The sequence below is a fragment of the Podarcis bocagei genome, assembly GCF_964188305.1.
Source record: "Podarcis bocagei genome assembly, chromosome: 10".
In the NCBI taxonomy this organism is placed as follows: Eukaryota; Metazoa; Chordata; class Lepidosauria; order Squamata; family Lacertidae; genus Podarcis; species Podarcis bocagei.
In genome coordinates, this window is record NC_138135.1 from 52,163,500 (window position 1) to 52,190,348 (window position 26,849).

General features: G+C 42.3%; 1 protein-coding gene across 3 annotated transcripts in view; it reads left to right on the forward strand.

Annotated features, from left to right (window-relative positions):
* Positions 1-16,537, forward strand: part of SLC38A4 (solute carrier family 38 member 4) — a 38,597-nt gene extending 22,060 nt beyond the window's left edge. For all 3 annotated transcript variants that reach the window (XM_081211684.1, XM_081211685.1, XM_081211683.1), the window contains exons 7-16: positions 1,645-1,726; positions 1,822-1,904; positions 2,027-2,085; positions 3,615-3,893; positions 4,793-4,872; positions 9,908-10,008; positions 10,454-10,578; positions 13,364-13,508; positions 14,481-14,578; positions 14,685-16,537. In XM_081211684.1, the coding sequence (XP_081067810.1) occupies positions 1,645-1,726; positions 1,822-1,904; positions 2,027-2,085; positions 3,615-3,893; positions 4,793-4,872; positions 9,908-10,008; positions 10,454-10,578; positions 13,364-13,508; positions 14,481-14,578; positions 14,685-14,786 (1,154 nt within the window). In that variant the 3' untranslated portion in view covers positions 14,787-16,537. The remainder of the gene's footprint in view (positions 1-1,644; positions 1,727-1,821; positions 1,905-2,026; positions 2,086-3,614; positions 3,894-4,792; positions 4,873-9,907; positions 10,009-10,453; positions 10,579-13,363; positions 13,509-14,480; positions 14,579-14,684) is intronic.
* The last annotated feature ends 10,312 nt before the right edge of the window (positions 16,538-26,849 follow it).

The following is a 26,849-nucleotide window of genomic DNA, read 5'->3' on the forward strand; positions in this document are numbered from 1 at the left end:
CCCCAATACAGTAATTACCATACAATGACATTTCTGATACCGAAAGCTATTTTTATACTCATGTTAATGTCCCATAGAGAGAGGCCAATGCATGGCATTCATGATCGACTTAAAAGCCTAAATACAATATACAATGTAGGACCCTTTCCTCTGTTATATTTGGCAGTCAAGGTTGTATGATTCCTAATTTTGATCCTTTATAGCTATCATTGGGCTGGGGAACCTTTTTTCTCCAAAGGGCCGCATTTCTTCGCAGTGAACTTTCCAAATGCCAGTGGCGATGGAGCCCAAGGCCAAAGTGGGTGTGACTCTTCCCTTTGGCCTGGTTCTAACCTCATTAATCCTGTATAATACTTAAAGCACAAGCAGAGCAGTGAAATGAAATTACAGGAACCCAAAATCTAATGGGAAGTACTTTATGTGCTGTGTGTTGCTAGCTTATCATTGTACAGTGGTACCTCAGGTTACAGACGCTTCAGGTTACAGACACCTCAGGTTACAGACTCCGCTAACCCAGAAATATTACCTCAGGTTAAGAACTTTGCTTCAGGATGAGAACAGAAATCGCACAATGGCGGTGCTGCAGCAGCGGGAGGCCCCATTAGCTAAAGTGATACCTCAGGTTAAGAACAGTTTCAGGTTAAGAACTCGGACCTCCAGAACGAGTTAAGTTCGTAACCCAAGGTATCACTCTAACAGCACAAAATGTACTTCAGTTTTCTCAGGGAATCAGGACTGGGGAGGCAGGCACATTTTTTTTGAGGGGGCCCCAGGCACCCCCACAACAGGATCCCTCAATGGAGCCTGAATTGGTCCAATACCACCAGCCACAGCAGAGAAAGGAGAGTTGCCACAACACTGCTGCTCATTCTCCTCATCTGCACTGCGGCACGCTGCCCCCAGCAGCTCTACTCCCAAGTAAGGCTTGACCCGGGGGTGCAGCGGGCTCCTTTTGTGCCCTGTCCCCTTGTGGGGGTGCCCCATATGCCTACCCTGGGTGGAGCTAGCCTCCACTCTGCCGCTGTCAGAGCCAACCAACAATATCCTTTGGAAGAGCCGAGTTCAGAGTAGTTGTGGATGCTTCAGTGTTAAGAAACAAGGCACTGCGGTTTTATCCTAACAAAGCCACAATTAGAATGAAATACAGTGCCCTGTTTTTGAGTGCAATGGGAAGGTTTGGTTGATTCAAAAGCAAATGAAGAAGTTTTCTGACTCCTCCTTTTGCCCAAGCATGGAAGAGAGGAATGTGACAGCCCATGCAGGCTGTGACTGATTGTTAGGTCTGAACCAAGCCATACGAAAGCATCCTTAATGACAGAGAAGAACAACGTCAAAATGAGCTGTAACTGTTCTGATCAAAGGGTAAGAAAGCATTTGGGCTGCTGGTTGTCGCATACAGGAATGTAAGGGCCATTGAAACAGGCGGGTAATCCCAGCACCACTATTACAATGATGATGAGAGACTTCAGAAGCAAGGGAGGATGTTCCAGAGTTTAAAACTCATAATTTTCTGAATGAATTATTTTCCCATGTAAGCTGACATGAACAGCATTTCTGTTTAACTGAAAATTTAATGATCGGAATGTTTTGGATACCATTTTTCAGACCTTGTCATCATACTCTATTCATCCTTTCTCGTTTCAGCAATGTCAAGCTACCTCTTCATTATTAAGTACGAACTTCCAGAAGTACTCAGAGCATTTCTAGGGCTTGAAGAGAATTCTGGGTATGGACTTGGTTACATTTCTTTAATTCAGTGAAGTCTCCTTATAACCTCAACAGATTTGATTGATACATGGGTATTCTGTCTTCTCATTCTAGGGAATGGTATCTAAATGGGAACTACCTTGTGATATTTGTGAGCATTGGTGTGATTCTTCCACTTTCACTTCTGAAGAATTTAGGTAAACCAATCAACTACCTTATTAAAATGCATCTATAATGACTTACCTCTATCAAACTCTTAGAGTTGGTCGTCCAATTTCTCCTGTGGTTTAACTGCGTATTCACTTTGTTGTTTTTGTAGGGTATCTCGGTTATACAAGTGGATTTTCACTTACCTGCATGGTATTCTTCGTAAGTGTGGTAAGTAATTATAGGAAATGGTGTAGCAACATTTTCAGAACAATGTGTGTATGTGTAATATATGTGTAAGTTGTAACAGTGTGCTTATATAGTGTGGACTGTGGTTCCTGCCAGGGGTGCTGTTAGAGACATATCACATTCAGGGCACAAGGGCAAATTGGTGCAAATTTGTTACACTTGCTGATTGAAATGTATAGATGCAAATTTAGGATTCTGAGCAAATTGAAGATAGCTGGGGTCTCACCTGTAAACAAAGTTTTTTCACACACAAAAAAAGTTTAAAAGAAGGGGAAGAGGCAGGAGATGTGGGACCTCAGAACAAAAAAACAAGACTAAGTTTACACCATAACTGTTGCAACAGAAGTATGAGCCTGTGTGCTGAGTAGCCCAGAGTGATAAAAATGAGACAAGATCACGACGTGGCCTGGCTGTGTTGTGAATGAGTTTAGAGAAGAAGCAGAGCAGGGTAACTCAACCATGAGAGCAGAGCTGCAACAGTAGTCTCACCTCAACAGTGTAGTTAGTTGTAGCTTACTTGGGGTGAGGGTAAGGGTTGAGGTGACAGCAAGTTGAGCGCTGCATAGCACACTGCTGTCAGCACTGGATTGCAATGACCTCACCCCTTGTGAATGGCAGTGATGATGATGCTGGAATGCTATCGCTGCAGCCCTGCCTCGCTGGGCAAGCAGCTCCTGGGATTAACCATGCTTCCAAGCTGCAAAGCAGACCTGTTAAGATATCCCAGGCAGTAGACCAAATAAGCATAGGAACCATTCAAATTCAAATCAATTTCCTCTTCCATTTACCTGTCTGCTTTCATCATCATACACACACACTTCTTTATGATGCACAGCCCTTTAGGAAACAGCAACCCAAAAAACCCTTTCTTGTGAAAATTTGACAGCTGCGTGCTTCAGAATGTTTTCATCTCAATCTCAGTTGAGTTTCTGTGGAGTAAGCAGGATAAGTGTTGTAGCCATCTGCTAATCAAAAGGACACTGGGGCACTGTAATATATGCAAAATGCCCATGAACAAGATGAATAAGCTTTGCTACAGAATGGAGGCTGTCGACCTGCAAGCCCCCCCCCCCACACACACACACTTCAAATGAAATCCTTAAAGTTCCCCATAATTTTTTGTTGCTGCTGCTGGAGAACAAAAAAAATATCCCCTGGGGATTTTGGTGCACATGGCATAGAGTGTGGGGACTAGAGTGGCCCTTCAGAATTCTCTATGCTTTTTAGTGTGCAGAGCAGAACTTTGGAATGCTTCTCTGGAATGCGAGCTCTGTGGTTTCTTTTCCCAATCCCTCCCGACAGTTCTGTTGTGCCATGGATTGATCCCCACTTTAGTGACTGCAGGGAATTAATCACAGACAGCACAAGCAGGAAAACAGAAACATCACCTAATTGGATATAACTTTGTTAGAGAACAATAGTGATGTCTTGCAAAGCCATTCAACATTTCAACTTATTATTTGCCATATTCAGTCTCTTGATATATATGCATATTTGTAATCTTACTTTAGGTCATCTACAAGAAATCCCAAATACCGTGCCCTCTCCCAGTCTTGGGCAGTGGTGCTGGCAATTGGTCCTACAACAGCACCACAGCTCCATTGCATGTTGTGATGCTACCCAACGATTCTGCCAATTCCGAAGTAAACTTTATGTTGGACAGCACCTACAAGCAGTATTCCAGTTTTGAAGAAGCCAAAGATAAGATGCACCAGAGTGGAGTAGAATATGAAGCCCATGGAGAGGACGATGAGAAGTGTACCCCCAAATATTTTGTGTTTAACTCACGGGTAAGGCTCTATGGGACACAGGTGGCGCTGTGGTCTAAACCACAGAGCCTTGGGCTTGCCGATCAGAACGTCAGTGTTTCAAATCCCCACGACAGGGTGAGCTCCCATTGCTCGGTCCCTGCTCCTGCCAACCTAGCAGTTCAAAAGCACGTCAAAGTGCAAGTAGATAAATAGGTACTGCTCTGGTGGGAAGGTAAACGGCATTTCCGTGCACTGCTCTGGTTCACCAGAAGTGATTTAGTCTGTACGCTGGAAGCTGTACACCGGCTCCCTCAGCCGGTAAAGCGAGATGAGCGCCGCAACCCTAGAGTCGTCCACGACTGGACCTAACGGTCAGGGGTCCCTTTACCTAAGGCTCTATTATGATTTTGCTTCCCATAGAACTGCATGCCTGCCATTGTCCCTTGATTGACAGGAAGCTCAGAATTTTATTGCACAGAGTCATTCTGGGAGTTGCAGATTGCCCCAGTCATTATGCCAGTGTGAACCATTTACTGGGCTCCTCTTGAAGACCAAAGACCCACTGGGTGTCTTATCTAGATTGATATTATTTATCTCCTTTTAATAAATACTGATTGGGACCTGCTGGTTAAGACTGATGGGATGTCCAGCAACATCTAGAGGGTGCAACATTGGCTACCCTCGAGTCAGCAGTACACAGGGGATGGCGGTGGCCAGTGGCTATGCCATCTCTTTGCTGCATTTATGATTCCCCAAATTTATACACAAGATATCCTTTTGATAAGCCATTGTATAGCGTTCCTTCATTCGGTCCCCCTACTCAGGGCTTCCATCTTGTCTAGACCTTTACCTGGAACAGCTGCAGTATACTTTGCTCAGTAAACTGGCCCAGTGAGATGTGGAAAAAACTAACCAGGGATCCTTGTGTTTTGTTTTAGACTGCCTATACCATACCGATCTTGGCCTTTGCGTTTGTGTGCCACCCTGAAGTGCTACCCATCTACAGTGAACTGAAAAAGTAAGATTGCTTCTCATCAATATACTCTACTTAAAATAGGCTCATTATTGAAACCTTCCCCCCTCCTTTTCTAATTTTAGTTAAAAATATATTAATTGATTTCCTACTAATGAATTATTTTCCCCTATCAATTTTCCTCGTATATTTATTGCTTTTGCTATTATCTTTATATTTTTATAGCTTTTAGTTCAGGGGTGGAGAACCCCTGGCCCAAGGGCCAAATAAATTCTGCCAGGGGCTCAGTCCCCCCGCCCCATCATGTCTTTTTTTTTTTTATAAAATTTTTATTGGTTTTACAAAATTTTTGAAAACAAACAAACACTTAAAAAGACAAACATACATGTATAATTTCATGACATATTTTCATAAACCTCTTTTCTGGGACTTCCCCATACCCCCCCTTCCTGCATCCCAATGTCCATAATTTTATAGCAACTCCCAATTGTTACTTTCCAACCTCTGTCATCTTAGTCATCTCTGTATTCTAACCTTATATCACTGTATCCCTTTGTTTCTGAAAACCACAACACTCTAGCATTCATTAAGTTTATAATAGTCCTTAAGATAATTTTTGAATTTTCTCCATTCTTCTTCCGCCGTCTCTTTTCCTTGGTCACGGATTCTGCCTGTCATCTCAGCCAATGTCATATAGTCCATCACTTTCATCTGCCATTCTTCCAGAGTGGGTAGATCTTGTGTCTTCCAATACTTTGCGATGAGAATTCTTGCTGCTGTTGTAGCGTACATAAAAAAAGTTCTATCCCTCTTTGACACCAATTGGCCGACAATGCCCAAGAGAAAGGCCTCTGGTTTTTTAGGAAAAGTACACTTAAGTACCTTTTTCATTTCATTATAGATCATTTCCCAGAAAGCCTTAATCTTCGGGCATGTCCACCAAAGGTGGTAAAAGGTACCTTCAGTCTCTTTACACTTCCAACATTTGTTGTCGGGTAGATGATAAATTTTTGCCAGCTTGACTGGGGTCATGTACCACCTGTATACCATTTTCATAATATTTTCCTTTAAGGCATTACATGCCGTAAATTTGATACCGGTGTTCCATAACCATTCCCAGTCATCTGACATGATGTTATGACCGACATCCTGTGCCCACTTAATCATAGCTGATTTGACTGTTTCCTCCTGTGTATTCCATTTCAGCAACAAGTTGTACATTCTAGATAAATTCTTAGTACTGGGTTCTAACAATTCAGTTTCTAGTTTTGATTTTTCCATCTGGAAGCCAATTTTCCTGTCCTGTTTGAAAAATTCCATTATTTGATGGTACTGAAACCAATTTTGTACCTTGTGCTTCAATTTCTCATAACTTTGCAATTTGAACTTATCTCCATCTTGTTCCAAGATTTCCCAATACTTCGGCCATCCGACCTCCATATTGAGTTTCTTCACTGCCTTGGCCTCCACTGGTGAGACCCATCTAGGGGTTTTGTTTTCCAACAGATCTTTGTATCTTATCCAAACATTAAACAATGCTTTTCTAACAATGTGATTCTTAAAGGCACTATTGACTTTATCATACCATAAATATGCATGCCAGCCAAAAGCATTATTAAAGCCTTCCAGATCTAAGATGTCTGTATTTTCGAGGAGCATCCATTCTTTCAGCCAGCAAAATGCTGCTGCCTCATAGTACAATTTCAAGTCCGGCAGGGCAAAACCCCCTCTTTCTTTAGCATCTGTCAATATTTTAAATTTGATTCTGGGCTTTTTGCCCTGCCAGACAAATTTCGAAATATCTTTCTGCCACCTCTTAAAACATTCAATCTTATCCAGAATCTGCAAGGTCTGAAACAAAAATAGGATTCTAGGCAATACATTCATTTTAATCACAGCAATTCGGCCTAGCATTGACAATTTCAAATTTGACCATATTTCTAGATCTTTTTTAATTTCTGACCAACATTTTTCGTAGTTGTCTTTATACAAATTCACATTTTTAGATGTCAAATAAACCCCTAGGTATTTCACCTTCTTAACCAGTGTCAACCCTGTCTCCTCTTGAAACTTCTCCTTTTCAGTATCTGTTAAGTTTTTTCCTAAGACTTTGGTTTTTTGTTTATTCAACTTAAATCCAGCCACCTGGCCAAACTGTTGTATTATTTCTAAGACCTTTTTCGTACTAGTGTTTGGCTCTTGCAAAGTCAATACTAGGTCATCTGCAAACGCTCTTAACTTGTAATGTTTAGCTCCGACCTGCACTCCTTTAACCTCCAGAACTGAAATAAAAAGTAATGGGGAAATTGGGCACCCCTGTCGTGTTCCTTTCTCTATCTTAAGTTCCTCCGTCACTACATTATTTACAATCAATTTAGCTTTTTGTTCAGAGTATATTGCAGCCATACCATTCTCAAAACCTTGACCTACCCCATCCCATGAAGATTCTTTATCATAAAACTCCAAGAAATATTGTCAAAGGCTTTCTCCGCGTCCACAAAGATCAATACTGCTTTAGTGTTTATATTCACCTCTAGCTTTTCCAAAATGTCTATCACATTTCTTACATTGTCTGCTAAGTGTCTTTTGGGGAGAAAGCCTGCTTGGTCCCTATGAATCTTCTCCATCAACACTTTTTTAAATCTTTTTGCCAAAATGTCTGCAAAAATTTTGTAATCCACATTAAGTAGTGATATTGGGCGGTAGTTCTTCAGTTGAGTCTTTTCAGTCTCTGTCTTTGGTATGAGTGAAATATATGCTTCTTTCCACGATTCGGGTGCCTTTTTTCCCTCAAGGATCTCATTGCAAACTTCTTTTAGTGGTTGAATCAACCATTCCTTCAGCGATTTGTAGTATCTAGAAGTCAGTCCGTCTGGTCCTGGAGATTTGCCCAGTTGCATATTCTGAATGGCAGCCTCTATCTCTTGTTCTGTTATTCTCTGGTTCAGATCCATCTTGCTTTGATGAGAGATTTTTTGTAATCCATATTTGTCAAGGAATTTGTCTATATCTTCTTCATTTTGCTGGCCTTGAGTATAAAGTTTTTTAAAGTAACTCAGGAAGCAATTTCTAATTTCATTAGGTTTAGATATAATCTTTCCATCCACTTCTAGGCTTGTAACTGTATTTAATTTCTGCCTTTTCTTCAATTGCCATGCCAGAAGTTTGCCACATTTATTTGCTGATTCAAATGTCTTTTGCTTCATCTGCTTTATCTTCCATTCAATCTCTAGGTTCATCAATTCCATATATTGTGTTTGATATAACTTGATCTCTCTTAAAATCTCCTGGGACTTCGGTTTTACTCTTAATTTTTCCTCTCCTTCCTTTATCTTTTCCAAAATCTTTTCTTTTTTCTCATTTTGTTTTTTCCTCTTTATTGAGTTTTGTTGAATCAAGAAGCCTCGCATCACCGCTTTGCTTGCGTCCCAGATCACTCTTTTCTCGACGTCAGTCCTCAAATTTATTTCAAAATAGTCTTTTAAGGTTTTTTGGGCCTTCATAAGGATCTCCTTGTCTCGGAAGAGGGTGTCATTCATTCTCCATCTAAATTGACCAGTTGTTGTAAGTTTCATTTCCATCTTCACGGCGTTATGGTCGGAGCAAGTTTTTGGGCAGATTTCTACCTTCTTAATCTTTGGAGCCATTCCACTAGTAATCCAAATTTGATCAATTCTGGTCCAGGTCATCATTGCTTGGGAGAAAAAGGTTCCCTCTCTCTCCAGAGGGTTCCTTGTTCTCCATATATCTATCAAGTCCATATTTTCAGTCATTTCAAAGAAAGTCTTAGGAAGTCTCCCTTCCTTACTAATTGTTAATCTTTGTGCCTTGTCCATATTAGTGGAGACCACTCCATTCATGTCTCCCATAATTATCATATTGTAATCCAGATAGTCCATCAAGGCTTCATGAAGTTTCTTAAAGAAGTCAGATTTGCCTTCATTTGGTGCATAAATTCCAACAACTAAGAGTTTTTCTCCTTGTACTTGTATCTCCACTGCCAAATATCTCCCTTGTTCATCTTTAAATATCATTTTTGGAGCCCATTTCTCTTTCACATATATTACAACTCCTCTTTTCTTAACTTTGTCTGATGAAACGAATTCTTGTCCTAGCCTTTTGTTTGTAAGTAGTCTCCTGTGGGCTCTAGTTATATGGGTTTCTTGTAGGCATATCAAATCCAGCTGTTCTCTATTCAATATATGAAATACTTGTCTTCTCTTCAAAGGCCCATTGAGCCCATTACAATTCCAGCTAAGGAATTGCAAAGCCATCTTGTTATTTCCCTAGAGCTCCTCCAACAGCTCCAAGTTGTTGCTCTTCTTCTGATGGTGGTAGTTTTTGTCCAATCGAGAGATTCAGAATATCTAGTGCTCTCCTCTGTTCTGCAAGTACGTCCACAGTTCCCTTCTGCAGGTCCTCCTGATTTCTTGCCAAGAATTTGTCTTTATCTTGAATTGTCTTGATTTTCACCTTCTTTGCCTTGTAGTCGAATGACAGTCCTTGTGGAAATTCCCACCTAAAGCGGATGGAGTTTTTCTTTAGCAGAAGAACCAAGTCCTTGTAGAAATTTCTTAGATCCAGAATGTATTTTGGGATGTCTTTGAAGATCTGTACAGTTGAGTTGCGAATTTGCAGGGCCTTTTCGAAATGTAGTCCTAATATTTTGTCTCTTTCCTCCTTGGATCTAAATGTAATCAGGCAGTCTCTCGGAGTCTTTCTGTCCTGCTTTTTACCCAGTCTGAAAGCTGTTGTAATTTTAAATTCGTCTTCCTCCAGATCCCAACAGTCCACACCGCCCCATCATGTCTTAGTGACATGACGTGACCGCCCCATCATGTCACTAAGACATTTGGTGGTGGTGGTTGGTGTGTGGACTACAACTCCCATCATCCTGACCTTTGGCCATGCTGGCTGGAGCTGATGGGAGATGGAGTCCCACAGTTCCCCACTCCTTCAATAAGAGGAATTGCTATAAAGGGAATACTTGAGCTGGTTAGTCTTTTCAAGAAAGTAATGGCTTCTTCATTCATTACATGTATTTTTAATTTAATTTAATTTTTTTCATTTTCCCATTCAGCCGATCACGAAAACGTATGCAAAGCGTTGCCAATGTCTCCATCACTGGGATGCTTGCCATGTACCTCCTTGCTGCTCTGTTTGGCTACCTGACTTTCTATGGTGAGTCAAAACTCTCTCAGTAATTGAGATGGGCGTCATTGCGGGCCAGAGTTCCTGCACATGAGCTGAGATCCAACACTGGAAATCCCAGGGACTGTTTCCCAGGCAGCAAAGGAAGCCTCTGACTCCACTCACTTTTGCCTAATCAGCGAATAACAAGTGGGCATGGGCCACCAGGGAGCAGGGTCAGCCCGCCCCTCCAGTATGACACATAGGCCCGTGGCTTGTCCTGCAGCTTTAGAGCAAGTTAGGCAACAAAAACAACTGCTAGTGATTAACACGGTTAAGTGTTATTTCTGTTCTGGGCTTCCCAAAGCTAAATAATTGTCTGGTCTGTTAATTATTACTTCTCAAATTGCAATCACGTGTGTCCATATATGTCTCTGGCCCTGAGGGGACATGAGATTGCCTGAGAAAGCTGACTTTCTTCATTTCCTTTTTGCAGGTGAAGTGGAAGATGAGCTTCTTCATACCTACACCAAAGTGTACACTTTCGACACCCTGCTTTTGATGGTTCGCCTTGCTGTACTTGTGGCTGTGACCCTGACTGTGCCCATAGTCCTCTTCCCTGTAAGTCAAGAGACTGTTATTAAATGATCTTTGAGCAGCCCATACCTTTTACAGACTGGATATTGAACTGTTGCCATGTAGCTGCTTTTCCATGTTATGGGGGATCTTTTGATCAGACCAGTCACGACTCTGGTTGAGTTTTTCGGGGGGAAATGAAACTCAAAGTTGTTGACACTATTTTCTGGGAAATTCCAGACGTATGGCAACCCTATTTCTAGTCTGGACTTGTGATTTATCCCTGTTGCCCCATAAACATAACATGTTATGAAAGTAATACCCATCTGTCAAAGCCACTAAAATCAAGTGTTAATAATTATTCACAAACTGGGAGAGATACACAAAAAACCACCCCAATTACATCAAGAAGAAATGCACCCGGTGTTTGTTTTTCCTTTTTACGTGGATTTAGCCACTTTACACTTACCCACACGAACCTATTTTTGAAAGAGCTTATAAGAGAATTTGAGGCGTCCTCAACTGCCTGGTAGTAGCAGTTCCTATCTCTTTTTAAGCATTTAAGGGGAAATGGCAGAGGTGCAAGGAAAAGCCTCAGTGCCGCTTTTGCTGTAGCTGTTGGTGACTTTGGGCCATGTATTTGTTGCTGTTCCTGTTCCCAAAGTAATAAGCGCACATGTGCTTTCTCCAGGGAGGTGACTAAGTATGAAAGCAGAGGCACATTCAAGTCAGCTTGAATTGTTGACAGATCCCCAACAACGTGTGTTAGAGCCTCTCAGCTTGCACACTACAACAGCTATCATCTCCCCTGAGTTTCTCAAGTTACAGTTACACAATGTCCTTAAAGGAATATCGCACTGCAAGATTGAAGGCTTCGTTTTGTCTCATGCTCATAGGGTCCAGATAAGCTATGTAATCTCCCCCTACCCTCCGCCCCAAATTCAGAGAGTAATAATATATTTCCCCATGTATCCAAATGGCATAATGCCTCTGTAAGCCTTACATTGTGAAGGTCATTCTGAAGTGCCAGAATCACTCCAAAAAAAAGCTCCAGTTAGTGTGGAGAAGTGGGAGGTGTAACAAGATGTGGTGGGGGATTTAGTCTTCCAGACACCCATTCATCCCTCTTCCAGAACACCATCCCATTCTCTTCTTTGGTTTTCCCTTCTCCACTAGATATATTCAGATTTTCTGTAACTCCAGAGCACATTTGATTCTCACTGGGCTATTCTGCTTTGGGTGTATGTGGGATTTACCCTCCCCCCTTTTTTTTAGAATCCCCCCTAAAATTTTCTTAACTCCTTCAAACCTTGAAGTTCCCCTGAGCAGAATACTACCTTCCTCCTGTACTTGGGTGGTGCATTTTTGGCTATTTAAGAGTTTGCTTACTCCCAAACATTGGTACTAGAGGGAATGTTTATGGACAGGGTCAGATTAAGACCTCTAGAGGCCCCAGACACTGAAAAGATTACGGTGCCTTCCCCCATGTCATTCAAAATAAAAAACAAGCCTAAACCATAAAATACGGTTTTGTTCTTCCAAAATGTCACAAAACTTACAGGTATGCTGAAATAGCAGCTTATCGCTATGTTTTCTGGTTGCAAAATTCTGGAGAAGTTCCTCAGCGAAGCATGTCTGCTTCCCTACACAACAGGGAAAGTGAATCGAGTTTGTCCTGACACATTGTTGTTCTCTGAGGGCCTTTTTTAGGTGGCATAAATAATATAAAGAGACAGAAAAATGGGGGAAGTATGTGTAGCAGAGGACAAGGAAGTCTAACAAACTTCTGATTTTTCCGATGATGACTACTTTTGAAATATCAAGTGTCAAATTCTTTTTTAAAAAAACAAAAACATTTTTGGATGCTTTCCTGGTAATTGGGTAATCCAGCATGGCTCTGAATTGACCCTGATCTGCTAGCCGTTTGTGCTGTCCTGTTGCACTTAGAGATTTTTGCTTCTTCAGCTATGCGAAGGACTTGGAGTGTAACCCTATCCGCAGTTGCCAAGTAGAGCTGCCGTGACCTTTTACCTAGTTATTATCTCTGCAAGTACAAAAGCTGTAGGAAAGCTGTTCAGGTTTGGGAAGTTTGCAAGGTCAGGGCCAAACAAAACTGACATATCTCTGTCATTTATAGATTGAATGATCAAGTGTACAAGTACTTACATTGCGCTGAAAGCAAAGGCATCTGCTTTTTTTTATAACCTACAATAATTTTGAGAATGAGGAAAAAATCCCCCATGTACTTAACCGTTACTGAGCTGAGAGGTTCAAAGGACTTTTGCACGTTGAATTTCTTTTTTACTAAAAAAATAAATAAGAAAGTAAATGTGTGCTATTTTCTTCTAGTAGCAGAAACATCTTTTCCTCAAAGTATTTATCTCCCATTTACATACTTTTTATCAATATTTTGAATTCTGCTGCAAAGTACACACATTAGTCATAAAACTATTAGCATTGTTGGTTTGTTTTATTTATGAAAAAGATTTATTTACTGCTGTAGCATTATAAATATCACAGTGGTTTACCACAATATAAAAAGACAAAACCAAACAATACAATTGTGAAAAGTTAAAAACCAGTTAAAAGCAAAAAGAACTTAAAAATAAATATTGATAGACCATTGTGGGAGATGTACTCTTAAGTGCCTGTGTAAGCCTGGTGGAATAGAAACATTTTCAGCACTAAAAGGGAACGCTTATAAAGATGAAGAGAAAGACAGGATGTCTTTTTCTTTTTCTTTTTTGCTGCAAAATTACCCAGCATCAGTTCTAAATTTAAGATGATAAAATATGCTGGTTAACATTTCCTTTTCTTTTTTCTTTAACAGATTCGTACTTCGGTTACTGCACTCTTGTTTCCCGGAAGGCCTTTCAGTTGGATAAGACACTTTTTGATTGCTGCAGCAATCCTCGCCTTCAACAACGTCTTAGTTATTTTTGTCCCTAGCATTAGAGACATCTTTGGATTCATAGGTATGCTTTGGAACAAAATCCTTACTTATCTTACTATGCCTCCAGGGGAAACAAATCATATTTGTCGAAACACCTGTACTGTAGAATTCAGTGCAGTAGGAGCAAAGATGGCCATACCATTGGGCAGAGTGGGGCAGCTGCCTCAGGCCACGCAGACCCTGGGTTTGGGGGGGTGGGGTCAATGCTGACAACCTCCAGGCTGTTCCTTCTCAGTGCTTAGGCCATTCCCCTCAGTTGAAAGAGCTGTGTGTGCCACGGGGCCTTCTCTACAATCCCATAACTAACACACCCACCAAAATCAGGCTATTGGCAACCAATAAAACGCTCCTTTTTGGAGGGTGAACACCACGCTCTGAAATCAGTTACAAGGTCTGATATGACAGATTTCAGGAAACCAGACCTTTTAAACAAGACCTTTCACTTCAGGCATGTCTTTTAGAACTAAAGCTTGCCTTCCGAGCTTACCTGGAGGTGAGTCATATTGAACTTAAAGGTGAGATGAGCGCTGCAACGTCATAGTTGCTTTTGATTGGACTAACCATCCAGGGGTCATTTACCTTACCTACCATATTGAACTTATGCCTACGTCTTAATAGACAGGCCTAGGATCAAACTATTATATATAGTTTAACGCTGCAGTTTTGTACACACTTACCTGTCAGTAGGTCCCAGTAAACTCAGGCCCCATCTGCACTATACATTTAAAGCAGTTGTTGTTGGCCTCTGCCTTTCTGGCCAGCATCTAAAGATATGCAATGAAGGTGCCAGGTGAGCTTCCCTGAAGAGAGCATTCCAGGGAGCTACCACAGAAAAGACTCGTTCTTGTACTGCCATCCACTGGGCCTCTCATAGAGGTGGCCCATGAAGAAGGACCTCAGTTGATGATCACAGGGTCTGGGTCAGTTCATATGGAGAGAGGTGGTCCTCTAAGGCTGCTGTCTAAACATTAACCATTTGTGTCTTCTGCTTCAGGTGCCTCTGCTGCCACAATGCTGATCTTTATTCTTCCTGCTGCTTTTTATCTCCGGATTGTCAAGAAAGAACCTTTCAGGTCCCCTCAGAAGATCGGGGTAAGTAGACTGGAAGCAATCAGCGCCGGAGTTCAGTATTGCCAAATCATAAACCCTTTCCCCCACTAATATGGGATTTTCTTTTCTTTTTCCTTCTCAATTACAGGCTCTGGTTTTCCTGATTGTTGGTGTCATCTTTATGATTGGAAGCATGACACTAATTGTCCTGGACTGGATTTACAACTCTCCAGGTTCCAAGCAGCATTAATCTGGAAGAAAAATAGAAAATATTTGTTTTTTCTTTCGTGTTGGAAATGGTTGAATGCTATCATCCAAAACAAGAGGGAAAAAGACTTTTGACACATAGAAGGGGACATTGCTTCTAGTCAATAACTGCAAAATTCCAAAGACTTTTACTAGTAATGCCACTAGGAGGATCCTATGGAATATTCAAGTGCCCTTTAATAAGGGATTGTTATTTATGCATTAAAGCCTGTGCCAAACTCTTCTGGACCAGGATAGAATAAAAAATGTGTATATAGTCCTTGAAACAGACTGTTACTGCTATTGTTGTTTTGGTAACCACAGTTTCTAGAATACGGAGACAATGTAGTAGCTCAGAAGTTACCCTAGTGCCTTGTCAAATTGTCTGTGGGTATGGTTTATTACGGAATATGTTGCACCCTATTTCAAGATAGAGGCTGGAATATTTGGGAGTCGTTCAAAAGCTAAGACCATCAACATCTCAAAACTGAGTGTGTGTATATATGTATGTATAGTGTGTATGCATGTACATAGACACAGAAGGGAAGAGAAAATAAAAGCAACAATTGTGTTGAATGGTTGTTCATAAAGTTAACAAGTACGGTCAAGTTGTGAGCACCAACCCTTTGTAAGTATTTTACTTATCAAGCAATAAATTATATGGACAGGTGATCACAGAAGTGTTCTATGTTGAAGGTCACAAGCATGGTCAGTTCTTGGCCATCATAACTTTCAGCAATCTCCTTTTCCTGTTACAAAAACTGGCTGCCGTTGCTTTTGGTGGGGAGTAACTGTCCCATCTCTCTCAGCAAGTGGCAGTTACTGTCAATTACAATCAACAACAACTAGCCACACCAATAAGATTGTGTCTTGCCCTAGGGGACCTTCAAATCTTCTCCAATTGGCAGTGATGCCGCCATTGTGAGCATTATATGAAGTCTCTATGCTCTTGTCAGGTATTCCTGGTGGCCACTGCAGGATGAGTGGAACCCTTAATAAGATGACAACAATCTCATAGCAAGTGCATCTTATCTTTGTCACTGTAGCACACTTACTTGTTAGAGGGAGGCTGATTCTGGTAGGATCCCTGTGGTGAGCAAAATATTATGCCTATGCCAGCCGGAAACCTGATCCTGCAATTATAATTCTGTTTTGAAGACCTTCTAAGACAAGCTGGATCTCTGTTTGCATTTTGTCTGGGAGACATGAACAGGAGAGGACTACCACACTCAGGTCCTGTTTGTGGCTTCCCGGAGGCATCTAGTTGGCCTCTGTATAAGCAGAATCCTAGACTAGATGGGTCTTTGGTCTGATCTACCAGAGCTCCGCTGAAGTTCTTAAGTCTTCCACTATAACTCAGATGAGTGTAAGGAGATCGCAAGGAACGTGAAAAGCACACTTACCAGTATTGTTAAATGCATTTTTGTTTGATAAATGGTCAGTGCAGGAAACAGTGATCATTGCTATATATGTACTATATAAATATTTATGTATATAATCTTATTCGCTATTGAATGTTGCTGTACGATACAATGTTTTGATTTTTATATATCTTATTTGTGTAGTTGTTTTCACAGTCACAACCTTTATACCATTTTGAAAGCAGGGGAGGGAGGTTTTTCCCCGGAGGGGCTCACTTTACATCTCAGTGTTTGGAATTTATCTATGGAAGTCCAAAAGATTACCCAAGTAGAAAAAGGCAGTCAAATGTTACCAAAATGGATTATTACAATAAACTTCAAGAATTCAGGGTTATGACCTGCTTTTGTCAATCTGTTGTTCAATATTTTATTTTTAGAACAGACCGACCATGCTTGCAATTTAGGATTCAACACTACTTGCTGGGAATGGGATTTGTTTCCCAGGTATACAGTGTTGCAAATTGTGACACTGCACTAAAGAGAAACATAAAACCCCCAGCTTGAACTGCTTTGCGAGTGCAAAAGCACATTATTAGGTGTACAGTGGATGCTCTGGTTGTGAACATGATCCATGCAGGAGGCACGTTCGCAACCCGCAGTGTTGGCAACCCGCAGCGCCACATCTGCTCATGTGCGGGTTGCATGCGCAAAGTGCAATTTAGTGTTTCTGCACATGCGCAGGTGCTGAAACCCGGAAGTAACCCATTCCAGTACTTCTGGGTTCGGCGCGGTGCGTAACCCGAAAACACGCAACCTAAAGCGTCTGTAACCCGAGGTATGACTGTATTTGGGTGGTAGACAATGAAGTTTTACTCAGAGTAGATCCACTGAATCAATGAAGTTAGGTTCATTTAATTTCAATGGGTTTCCATTCAATGGATAAAACTTAGTTGAATACTGTCATTGATATGGCTGAGAAACCAAAAGATAGCTGTGGACTTTCCATGAGCAGGATGGGAGGTTGGCAGGTCAAAACCTTCCTAGTGCAGCAGTGGGAAGCTCTATCAGAATTGCTTTTCTATTAATGGTGCTCTGTGGGTAGTAGAGCTGGAAATGAGACATAGTGGGGTAGATGAAAGACTCCTTGGATCTGCAGGATCCAAAGGCCACTCATTCTCCCAACCCCTTCCCATCCCCAAAAGAGCAAAAAAAAACCCCAAAAACCTACACCATTCAGTGGAGGGAGAGACACACAATAAGTGCCCTAAAATACTACTACCTGCGAATCACAAGTGGGAAGGAGTGCCGTCACTCTGCTTGCTGGCTTTCTACATTATGGGCTCTACTTTTTAGTTTTCCTAAGTTAAAGACAGATGTTGGGACTACAACTGCCATCAACCTTCTCCATTGGCTATGGTGCCTGTGGCTGATGGGAGCTGAGAGTCCACTTCAAATTGTTCTTAATAATAATAATACATTTTTATTTGTATCCTGCCCTCCCCAGCCAAAGCTGGGCTCAGACAGCAAGTAAAAATAGCATAGTGTACATAAAATCACACAATTAAAAGACATTCTAAAATCAATTCAGAATCAAATTAATGGCAACCATTGGGCTAGAGTTCTATGAGGATTACAGAAGGAGAGAGGGGGTCAGACTGTGCCTTGGTCAAAGGCCTGGTGGAACAGCTCCATCTTGCAGGCCCTGTGGAAAGATGTCAAGTCCCACAGGGCCCTAGACTTTTGTGACAGAGCGTTCCACCAGATCGGGGCCCCGGCCGGAAAAGACCTGAGAGTCACGGGGACTGTTCACAGTACAGTTTCCACTGGATCATATGACTAGCTTTTGAATCCAAGTGTGCAGCTTTTTCCATGCCCTGTTCCTTCGTTCCCATAGATTTACACTCCTTTTTCACAACCGTAGTTCATTACTTGCAGTCAGACATCAGCCTCACCATCTTGCAACTTCTTACTGTGAGCCATGGAATAATTCTCGATTGGCAATTCACAGAAATGGATTCTAGTCCAATATGTGCCTACACAAACAATATACACACCAGGGTCCTACACAGCTTGCTACAAACCAGTTCAGTTAGTCAATAACTACATGGTGATGAAATATTGTGGAAACTTGTGAAACACACTGTAGAAATAAGTTTTGAAATGTACGCAGATATTGGCCTTTTAAAACCATCCTGTCCACTCTCTTGGCTGATCGCATCAGACAAGCACTGAGGGGGGAAGGCAGACAGAAAGGAGTTTTATTCTGGCAGGCACACTATTCCCCTCACCCCAGAGACATATTTAACCCTGAATTTGAACACCTAGAAATACTTTTGAGGGGGACAATGTGTGGATGGGATTGATTTTAGGACCAAGTGTGGGTTAAGGTGGTACAAGAGCAATTTAAAAACATGGTGTGGATGTGTGCCATTAATAAATGAAACCTTCGTTATATTAACTATATGGACAATGGCCCCTCCACAAACTGATAAAATAGGCAAGAAAACACAACAGAAATTAGGCAGCAGCACGCACAGACAGACAAATTTACCCAGGGTGTATATCCCAAAATGTACACTTGGAATGTAATGTATTATTTCTCCTTATTGTGAAGGGCATCCAGGTCAATAATGCAAGGGACAAAATTACACCTGTGTATATTTCAATAAGGGAACTATAAGGTGGCATTGTGGGTTAAACCGCAGAGCCTAGGACTTGCAGATCAGAAGGTCGGCAGTTCGAATCCCCACAATGGGGTGAGCTCCCGTTGCTCGGTCCCTGCTCCTGCCAACCTAGCAGTTCAAAAGCATGTCAAAGTGCAAGTAGATAAATAGGTACCACTCCAGCGGCATTTCCGTGCGCTGCTCTGGTTTGCCAGAAGCAGCTTAGTCATGCTGGCCACATGACCCAGAAGCTGTACACCGGCTTCCTCGGCCAATAAAGCAAGATGAGCAACCCCAGACTTGGCCACGAGTGTACCTAATGATCAGGGGTCCCTTTACCTCCCTTTACCTTATATTTTGATATGTGAATAATATGGTGTAGATATTCTTGAAATTCAGAACTGAGGTCAGCTAAATTTACATGTCTGCAGCCATTTCATATGTTCATCTGCACATAGCTAACAGGTTATTATGAAATGTCTTCCATGTATGAAAATGCTACTATATTCAGCAGTCCCCCTTCTGTTTCCTGTAGTAACCTGCTGAAAGTTATAGATTATGAGTTCAGCTGTAGCAATGCTGCCCTCCTCTGGAAGTCATTGATAATTTCTGAGGAAATGTCTAAAAACATTTGTCTTCCATTCTACTTAAGAACTGATATATGCTGCTCCAAACTTTGTAATTATTTTATTAAGCATATTAGCCGACCCTTATAAAAACTATTAATTAAAAAAGGATTTTAGCTAATTAGTCAGTGTATGAACAAACACTCCTTTTTATTTTACTATTTATCTCTACAAGCTCCTCACAAATTCAGACTAGACGTGCTTTGGTCAGGAAGAAGCTTACAACTATCTTTGACTACATCCACAGTTCCACACCATACATTTAAAGCATTAATATACCACTTTAATGGTCATGGCTTCCCCCACAGGTTTCAACTATTCATAAATGTTCACTTTTCACACGTCTCATTCACACAGCATTTCACATTGACCACATTCAATGCCTCCAATTCACTCACACAAATATATATCAGCTGACATCCATGAAGAACACCAGAGGGCATATTCATTCGTCATTTACTCTCCATTCATACTCTGTCTTGAATTCACAAATATCCACCAGCTTCTTTCAACCAGCAGCAGCCTTCAAGCTACAATCCCACTCACCAAGTGGCCTGGCCAGGGCAAAGGCCTCTTATATACCTGGGATTGACAAGGCATCTGACCCTCACCTGAATCTCATAACTCTCCTGACAGGTGATTTGGTCTGCAGCCACAGTGTAGAAATAAAGGATGAGATTGCCCACCAGATACCAGGCACTCTACTATTCAAATTAGGTCCCGGTGTTTTTGTTACAAACCCCTTCTCAGTTAACTAATTGATTTTAATCCAGAATTTAAATTCTCAAAACTTTCTTATTTGTTAATTTGAGCAAGTAAACCACTGCTCTCACTTCATTACAAATAGTATTTCTACCTGCAACACACACATGAGCAAACCTGTTCCTCTTCCTTTCATATATATTTTGTTGTCATTTGCAACTGTAGCTGCCTCTGATTAGTTATCATTTAACACTTTGGAGAAATAATTAGCATCACACGTCATCAGGGGCGCCGACTTATAAAAAATATTGGGGGGCCCATACCGGGGTCCTGCCGCTGGTTCGCTCGGGTAGCCGGGAGAACGCAGTTCGAGGTGGCGGTGTTGGGGAGAGACCCTCGCTCAGGGCGCCACTAGACTTGGCGGCCGGCGGCCTATCTGGGGGGTTTTGGAGCGTATTTCGGCGGAGCGATTGGGGAGGAGGGGGCTTGTTGCCGGATTCTTCAGCTGAGCCGGAGATCCGCTGCTGGGGGTCCCTGGGCCGAGTTGTGAGCACGGCCTGCTGAAGGGAGATCCAGCCGATTGCGCGACGGGGACGGCCGGGGCTCTCCGGCTAGGGCGCGCGGCTGGCTGGCTGGCGAGGGAGCAGGTGGGGAGGAGGCAGGGGTCCTCACTCTCTTAGGAAACGCACCCGCGCGCCCGATTGCCACGAAGTCCGAAGGGTGCGTGTGTGGAATTAAAAAGCAAAAACGAGATACGGGCAGGGCAGGCAAAGAGTTTTCTGCAAGAGGATGGAGGGCAGGTTGAAGAGAAAATCACTCAGGATGAGACAGTCAAATCAGCCATGATTAAATGGGCTCAGGATATTGGGTATAACATCATGTTTGAGGACTGGGAAAGGTTATGGACCACCGGAATGAAATTCACGGCATGTAATGCCTTGAAGGAAAATATTATGAAAATGATTTATAGGTGGTACATGACCCCAGTCAAGCTTGCAAAAATATATCACCTGTCTGATAATAAATGTTGGAAATGTAAGGAGGCTGAAGGGACATTCTTTCACCTCTGGTGGACTTGTCCAAAAGTGAAGGCCTTCTGGGAAATGATCTATAATGAGTTAAAAAAGGTATTTAAGTATACCTTTCCCAAGAAACCAGAGGCCTTCCTCTTGGGCATTGTTGGCCAGAAAGTGTTAAAGAAGGATAGAACTTTCTTTATGTATGCAACTACAGCAGCAAGAATACTTATTGCAAAATATTGGAAGACACAAGATTTGCCCACACTGGAAGAGTGGCAGACGCAATTGATGGACTACATGGAACTGGCTGAAATGACTGGCAGAATCCGAGATTTGGGAGAAGAAACAACGGAAGAGGACTGGAAAAAATTTAAGGACTATTTACAAAAACAATATAAGTTGTATGAATGTTAAAAATTTACACGATTCGGAAACTATAGCTTCAGCAATTAGATTTGGGAAACAGGAAATTATATTTTAAGTAAGAAAAGGTCAAAATCTAAGGTATACTATGTTTAATTTAAGATATAAGTAACTGATGAAAAGTATGTTAAATTTAGAGGTATAGTATTTGAAAAGTACAAAATAAGGTACGAAACAAGGTAATAATTTGCTGATATCTTTATTATAAAGAATGCAGGGTAAGGGAGATGCGAGGAAGTCCAGTTAGTTATATAAAAATGTGTTGAATGGTTGGTTTTCTTTTCTTCTTTTTCTTTTTTTCTTTTTCTTGTTCTTTTACTTTTTTCTTCAGTGTATGTTTCTAACTTTGTATTTGAAAACTTAATAAAATATTTATTAAAAAAAAAGAAGAGAAAATCCTTTCGCTTTTCTGGGGCGCAGGGAAGTCTCAGAGCCGGAAGTTGGGGAAGGGACCCCCTTTGCTCTGCCCTCTTCTCCCGTCTTAGATTTGCATGGGGGTCCCCGCCCGAGCTTGCCTGGCCACCGGGCCACACAAGGGCCGCGCTCTACGCGGCGCACCTTGCTAGCCGCACAGCTGTCCTCCACGGCTGCGGAGCGGCCCTGCGCCGGTGCCCAGCCCCTCTGGGCGCCCGCTGCGCTGCCAATGACAAGCGGGCGACGTCGCGGGCGGGGAAGGCGTCGCTTTCTTTCCCGATCCTGCATCCTCCCAGTCTTCCAGCCCTTTTTTGGGTTGGAAGCTCGTCTCGTTCGCCCTTCTCCTTTCTTCACCCTGCGCGCAATTTTCCTCCCTCGTCTCCCTCCCCATTTCTCCTTCCTTCCTTCCTTCCTGACTGACGGGCTTGGGCTCGGGCTTCGGGTCGGGCTCGGGCTCGGGCAGCCACAGCGTCGGCGGTGTTGGCGATCGGCGGCGCGGGGGGATGGCCCTCCCGGGGGAGCCGGCGCTGCTCAATGGGGTTGCCAAGGAGACAGGCCGGCCGCCCCCCTCCCCCGGCCCGGCGCCCCCCGCCGCGCCGGTGCCCGTTATCGAGCTGGTGCGCGCCGGGCGCCCTATAAAAGCCGCGGACGCGCCCACCGCCGCCCGAGATTATTGGGGGGGCTGAGCCCCCCCAAACGAATTTTTGAGGGGGCTCGGGCCCCCTCAGGCCCCATTGAGTCGGCGCCTATGCACGTCATGTGCATGGAAGTTGCTAAACGAATTAACCAACTAGAAGGATTACTGTTAATAGCACCAGTTTTCCTATAACTTGATGTTCCTGGATAGTTTTGATGAACTGCAAAAGCATTTTTAGTTTGCTTTCTGTTGCCACTCTGGAACTTTTCTTTATTAGTGCCACTTTGTTTTGTACAATTCCTTGCAAATGAAGGGAAACAACTTTTCTGCTTGTATATGTTGATAATATGATTTTGGTTACTGAGAACAAACAGGATTGTACAAAAACAAGATTGGGCGCAGGCCTGGTCAGGACATAGGTGTCCTGACTGTGACAAAGGTGACCTATGTGCTTGCTTGATTAACAGCTGTTGGGAACTTCAAGGTCCCTGCTCTCCCTTCTTATGGTCTTTGTACTGGACCTGGAGACTCCAATAGAGAGCATGAAGTCTTGGGTTTGCAATTTTGGGAGACGGGAGACTGTCCACTGGGGAACGGGCGGGCTGGCGAGGCCTCCTAGATTTAGAGGCCCCAGGCTTCAGCCTACTTATCCTGTATATAAATCCAGCACTGGTCACATGACTGGAGACCTTACTTTCCAGCAGTATTTCAAGCCCTGGGGAAGTTTTGTACTGTCACTTCTATCCATTTCCTACAGAGCCCAAAGCAGCAGGAAAGGGAACTGGCACCAGTGAAGGCAAGGCTGATTGGCAACTATGGGGCAAAGCAAATAACCTGCTCCCTCCCCCCAAGTATTAGTTCCCCTAGTCCAAAAGTTCCTCATGGGTGTCACAATGTGAAGATGGTTCAGAAACTGCAGTTAAACACAATGGCACTATTATTGACTAAAGTGTCTAGGCACAAGTCAAAGTTCCTGCTTTCAGATAAACCTTGCCCAGCCATTGAGATAATCTGCTGGAGTTTTCCTCAGTGTTCCTCCACTATATGAAATAAGGCTGGTGGTGACTGGAGACAAGGCCTTCTTAGTGGTGGCACCCATCTCTAGTATTCCCTTCTGATAGAGATTTGATTGGTATTGTCTTTAGGTGGCACCCAACTAAGTCATACCAATGAAGCAATGAAATCAATGGACTTGACTAAATAATGGGTCTACTTGGAGTATTAGCTAGTTCAGGGATGGGGAATTCAGTCTTCCAGAGGCATTTCTATCTGGCTCTTAAGACTTGCCCTATTCTTCTGCCTTCTTGGTTGCTTTTGCCTGGCTGGAATGTGTCCTTGAACTGTAACACTGCCTTTTGCTTACCTGAATGGAGAAATGTGTGTTATGTGGGGATACTGTATGTGGGGATACAGAAACTTATGACTTTTGCATGGCCTGAATATAGCTACTGTACAACATCCATTGCTCCACCTATTTTTGCCTCAGGAAATATGGTCCATGTTGTGAAGGAAGATGTACTCTTACCTGTGTTCTGTCAAATTCATCCTGAGACTTATGCCAGCTGAACTATAGGTGCCATCCTTGCTTCGTGGTCTGCAGGTCTCCTGAATACCAGGGACCCTATGGGCTCCACATCAGAGAGGGCACCTAGGAACAATCCTGACAAGAGCTTCTGTCAAGAACATCAACAGGAGCACCAACCATATCAGTACCTCAGGGCACTCAGGAATCCATTAGATTCTGTGAGATGCTGAGGGTGGACCATCTTAATCACTGTTGTGGTTCCTGCCACTGTCAGACCATGACAACAAGCTTACTATAACCCCTCTGCCAACAGATTTCACACCCTGATGAGAAGATCAGATCAAGAGGATGTCCTACCACAGGTTGGACATTTTGTATATGTGATACAGCTCCATATCAGGGGGCAATGAATTCCGGAGCTGGTAATGTGGAGTTGGTCTCAGCATAGATGTTAAAAGTACCCCAACACTATTGGGAAGCAGAGTGGGTGGTACCAATAGCTTCTTTATTCTGTCCTTCAGACTCAACATCAGGAACAGACCCTCAAATTCAGTCACATGGCAGGTCAGCTTCCTGGCAAGGACAATGGAAGTTTTATGGATGCTAGTAACTCCCCACCCTTCCAGTATGAGATGGGAAGCAGCTAATAAATGTTTAAAACTATCATGAAGAACAATAAAATCAAATTCCACTGAAAGCAGGCAAATTCTCAATTGTCAATATGTCTTACTTTTCAGATCCATAGTGTATTTGCATGTGTCAATGTGAAACTATTTAATCAGACTTTCCATTAATCGGAAAATCTGATTTCTAGAATGGTTTCTTGTCCTCTGGGCTCGCTGGATACTGTAATGGCACAAGAAAGCTTGATAAAAGCCGTACAATCAGAATGATGCCTATATCCTTATTCACTGTGAGGGAGAAGATTTAGTATCTCAATAACAGTGGAAAAACAGCACTGAAAAGCTGGGCAGTCTAAATTATTCAAAACAGCGTTTTGTTTGATTTAACAAGTGCTTCTCTGGCATTGACTTTTGAATCATCTAATTACTACAAGATTTGAGTCTAATAGAGTATCTTAGGTTAAAGACAGAGAAATTCCCCTCCCGTGTTATTCTAATTAGAAAAGAAACCTACTTTAGTTTTCCTAATAAGGTGAAAGCAATATGTGAATTCAGTCCCACTCCACAAGACCTCCCTGTCCTTTCATCCCATTGTTTCCATATAGTCTAGCTTCTTGAAAAGAGGATATAGCTCTTCCTACTCCAAGACCCCATGTGAGGCATTTTCCAGACAAACTGACCTTTTACTTCACTGACAAAGCTTGCACCATTTGTGAGAATTCCCTTGCTGAACTTTTCTCAAGATGTTCAGGAACATTATTGCCCAGAAGGTCAGCCACTGCTGAAATGAAAATGGGGTTTTCAGACAAGAAGTTGAGAAGCAGGGTAAACAACAAGCTGGATTAGAAACAAGAGAAGAACTGTAACACAACTCATATTGGAAGAGATTTGTGTAAGAAAGCCTTCCTACTTTCTAAAAGGCTCTCAGAAATTACCAACACATTTTTCACATGTTCTGCATAACTGTGAGAATAGTTAGGTGTTCAGGCCTAAACAAATATCTTTCCTCCCTGCACTTGATTCTGGGTTTTGCATCTTTGAGCGGATGAACTCACAATAGCAGGTTATATTCTTGCCAGTGTCTATGAGATAATAATCTCAACTCTAGGGTTTCTTCAGGTAACTGGGTCATTGCGGTACATTTTCCCCAGACTCTTTGAAAGCAGATCTGCCTGCAAAATGCACATTTCACACATACTGTCTTTTGATCAACGAATCCCTTCCCACTGCAGGAGTCTAATTAGATACTGACACATATTAGTTGGGGCACAACACTGCCAGGAAATTAACAAGAGTGTCTCTTATCAAAAGTCCAAGTCCTCAAAATCCCAGTTTAGGCAATCAACAATTTTGTCACAATGCTGTTGAAAATATAGGTATATTTCCGGTTTCTATCACACCCACTAAATACTGCGTGCACCATTTATAAGATGTTTAACAAGTGTTACTAAAGGAAATCCAGGTTTTGCAAACTCACAAACTTCTTTGGCGCTAGTGAGGCATCAGGCATAAGCCTGCATTTTATTAATGTTTGATCAGGGCTTGTATATTAAAGAGAGAGAGCTTAAAGATTTTCAAAAGTTTCATGCCAGGCAGAAGGCCAGCTGCTTAGAGAACCTTGGCAATGTTTTCCTCCTAGACAAAGGGGCCCCTTGATTTATAGCAGAAAACAATTCTCAAAGTCGTAAAAGCTGGAATTACAGACTGAAAGTGAGGACACTGACCCTACATGTTACAGAAGATAAAAAAGGCAGAGATAAACATAATTAGGAATGAGTAAATAGTAAAATAATACCAATGTGCCTCCCAGTAAAATGAGCCAGATCTTCTTTCTAAGGTTAAAAGGCCAAGACCAAATGGAGAAGCATCTAGCTGGCAGAAAGAGAGCATTTTTGGGAGAGCATTTTTGGGAAGTCTTCTTAAAGCTGTTTCTTTCTTAAACTGAGAGAGTTAGAGGGCAATAAATGTTGGGAAAAGCAGCTGGCTGAAGGGGGTTGTGTAAACTGAAGAGGCTTCTTTTGAAAGCGGTTTTTTTACTGAGTTCCTTTTTTACTGAGTTCCTTTTTCTACTTTA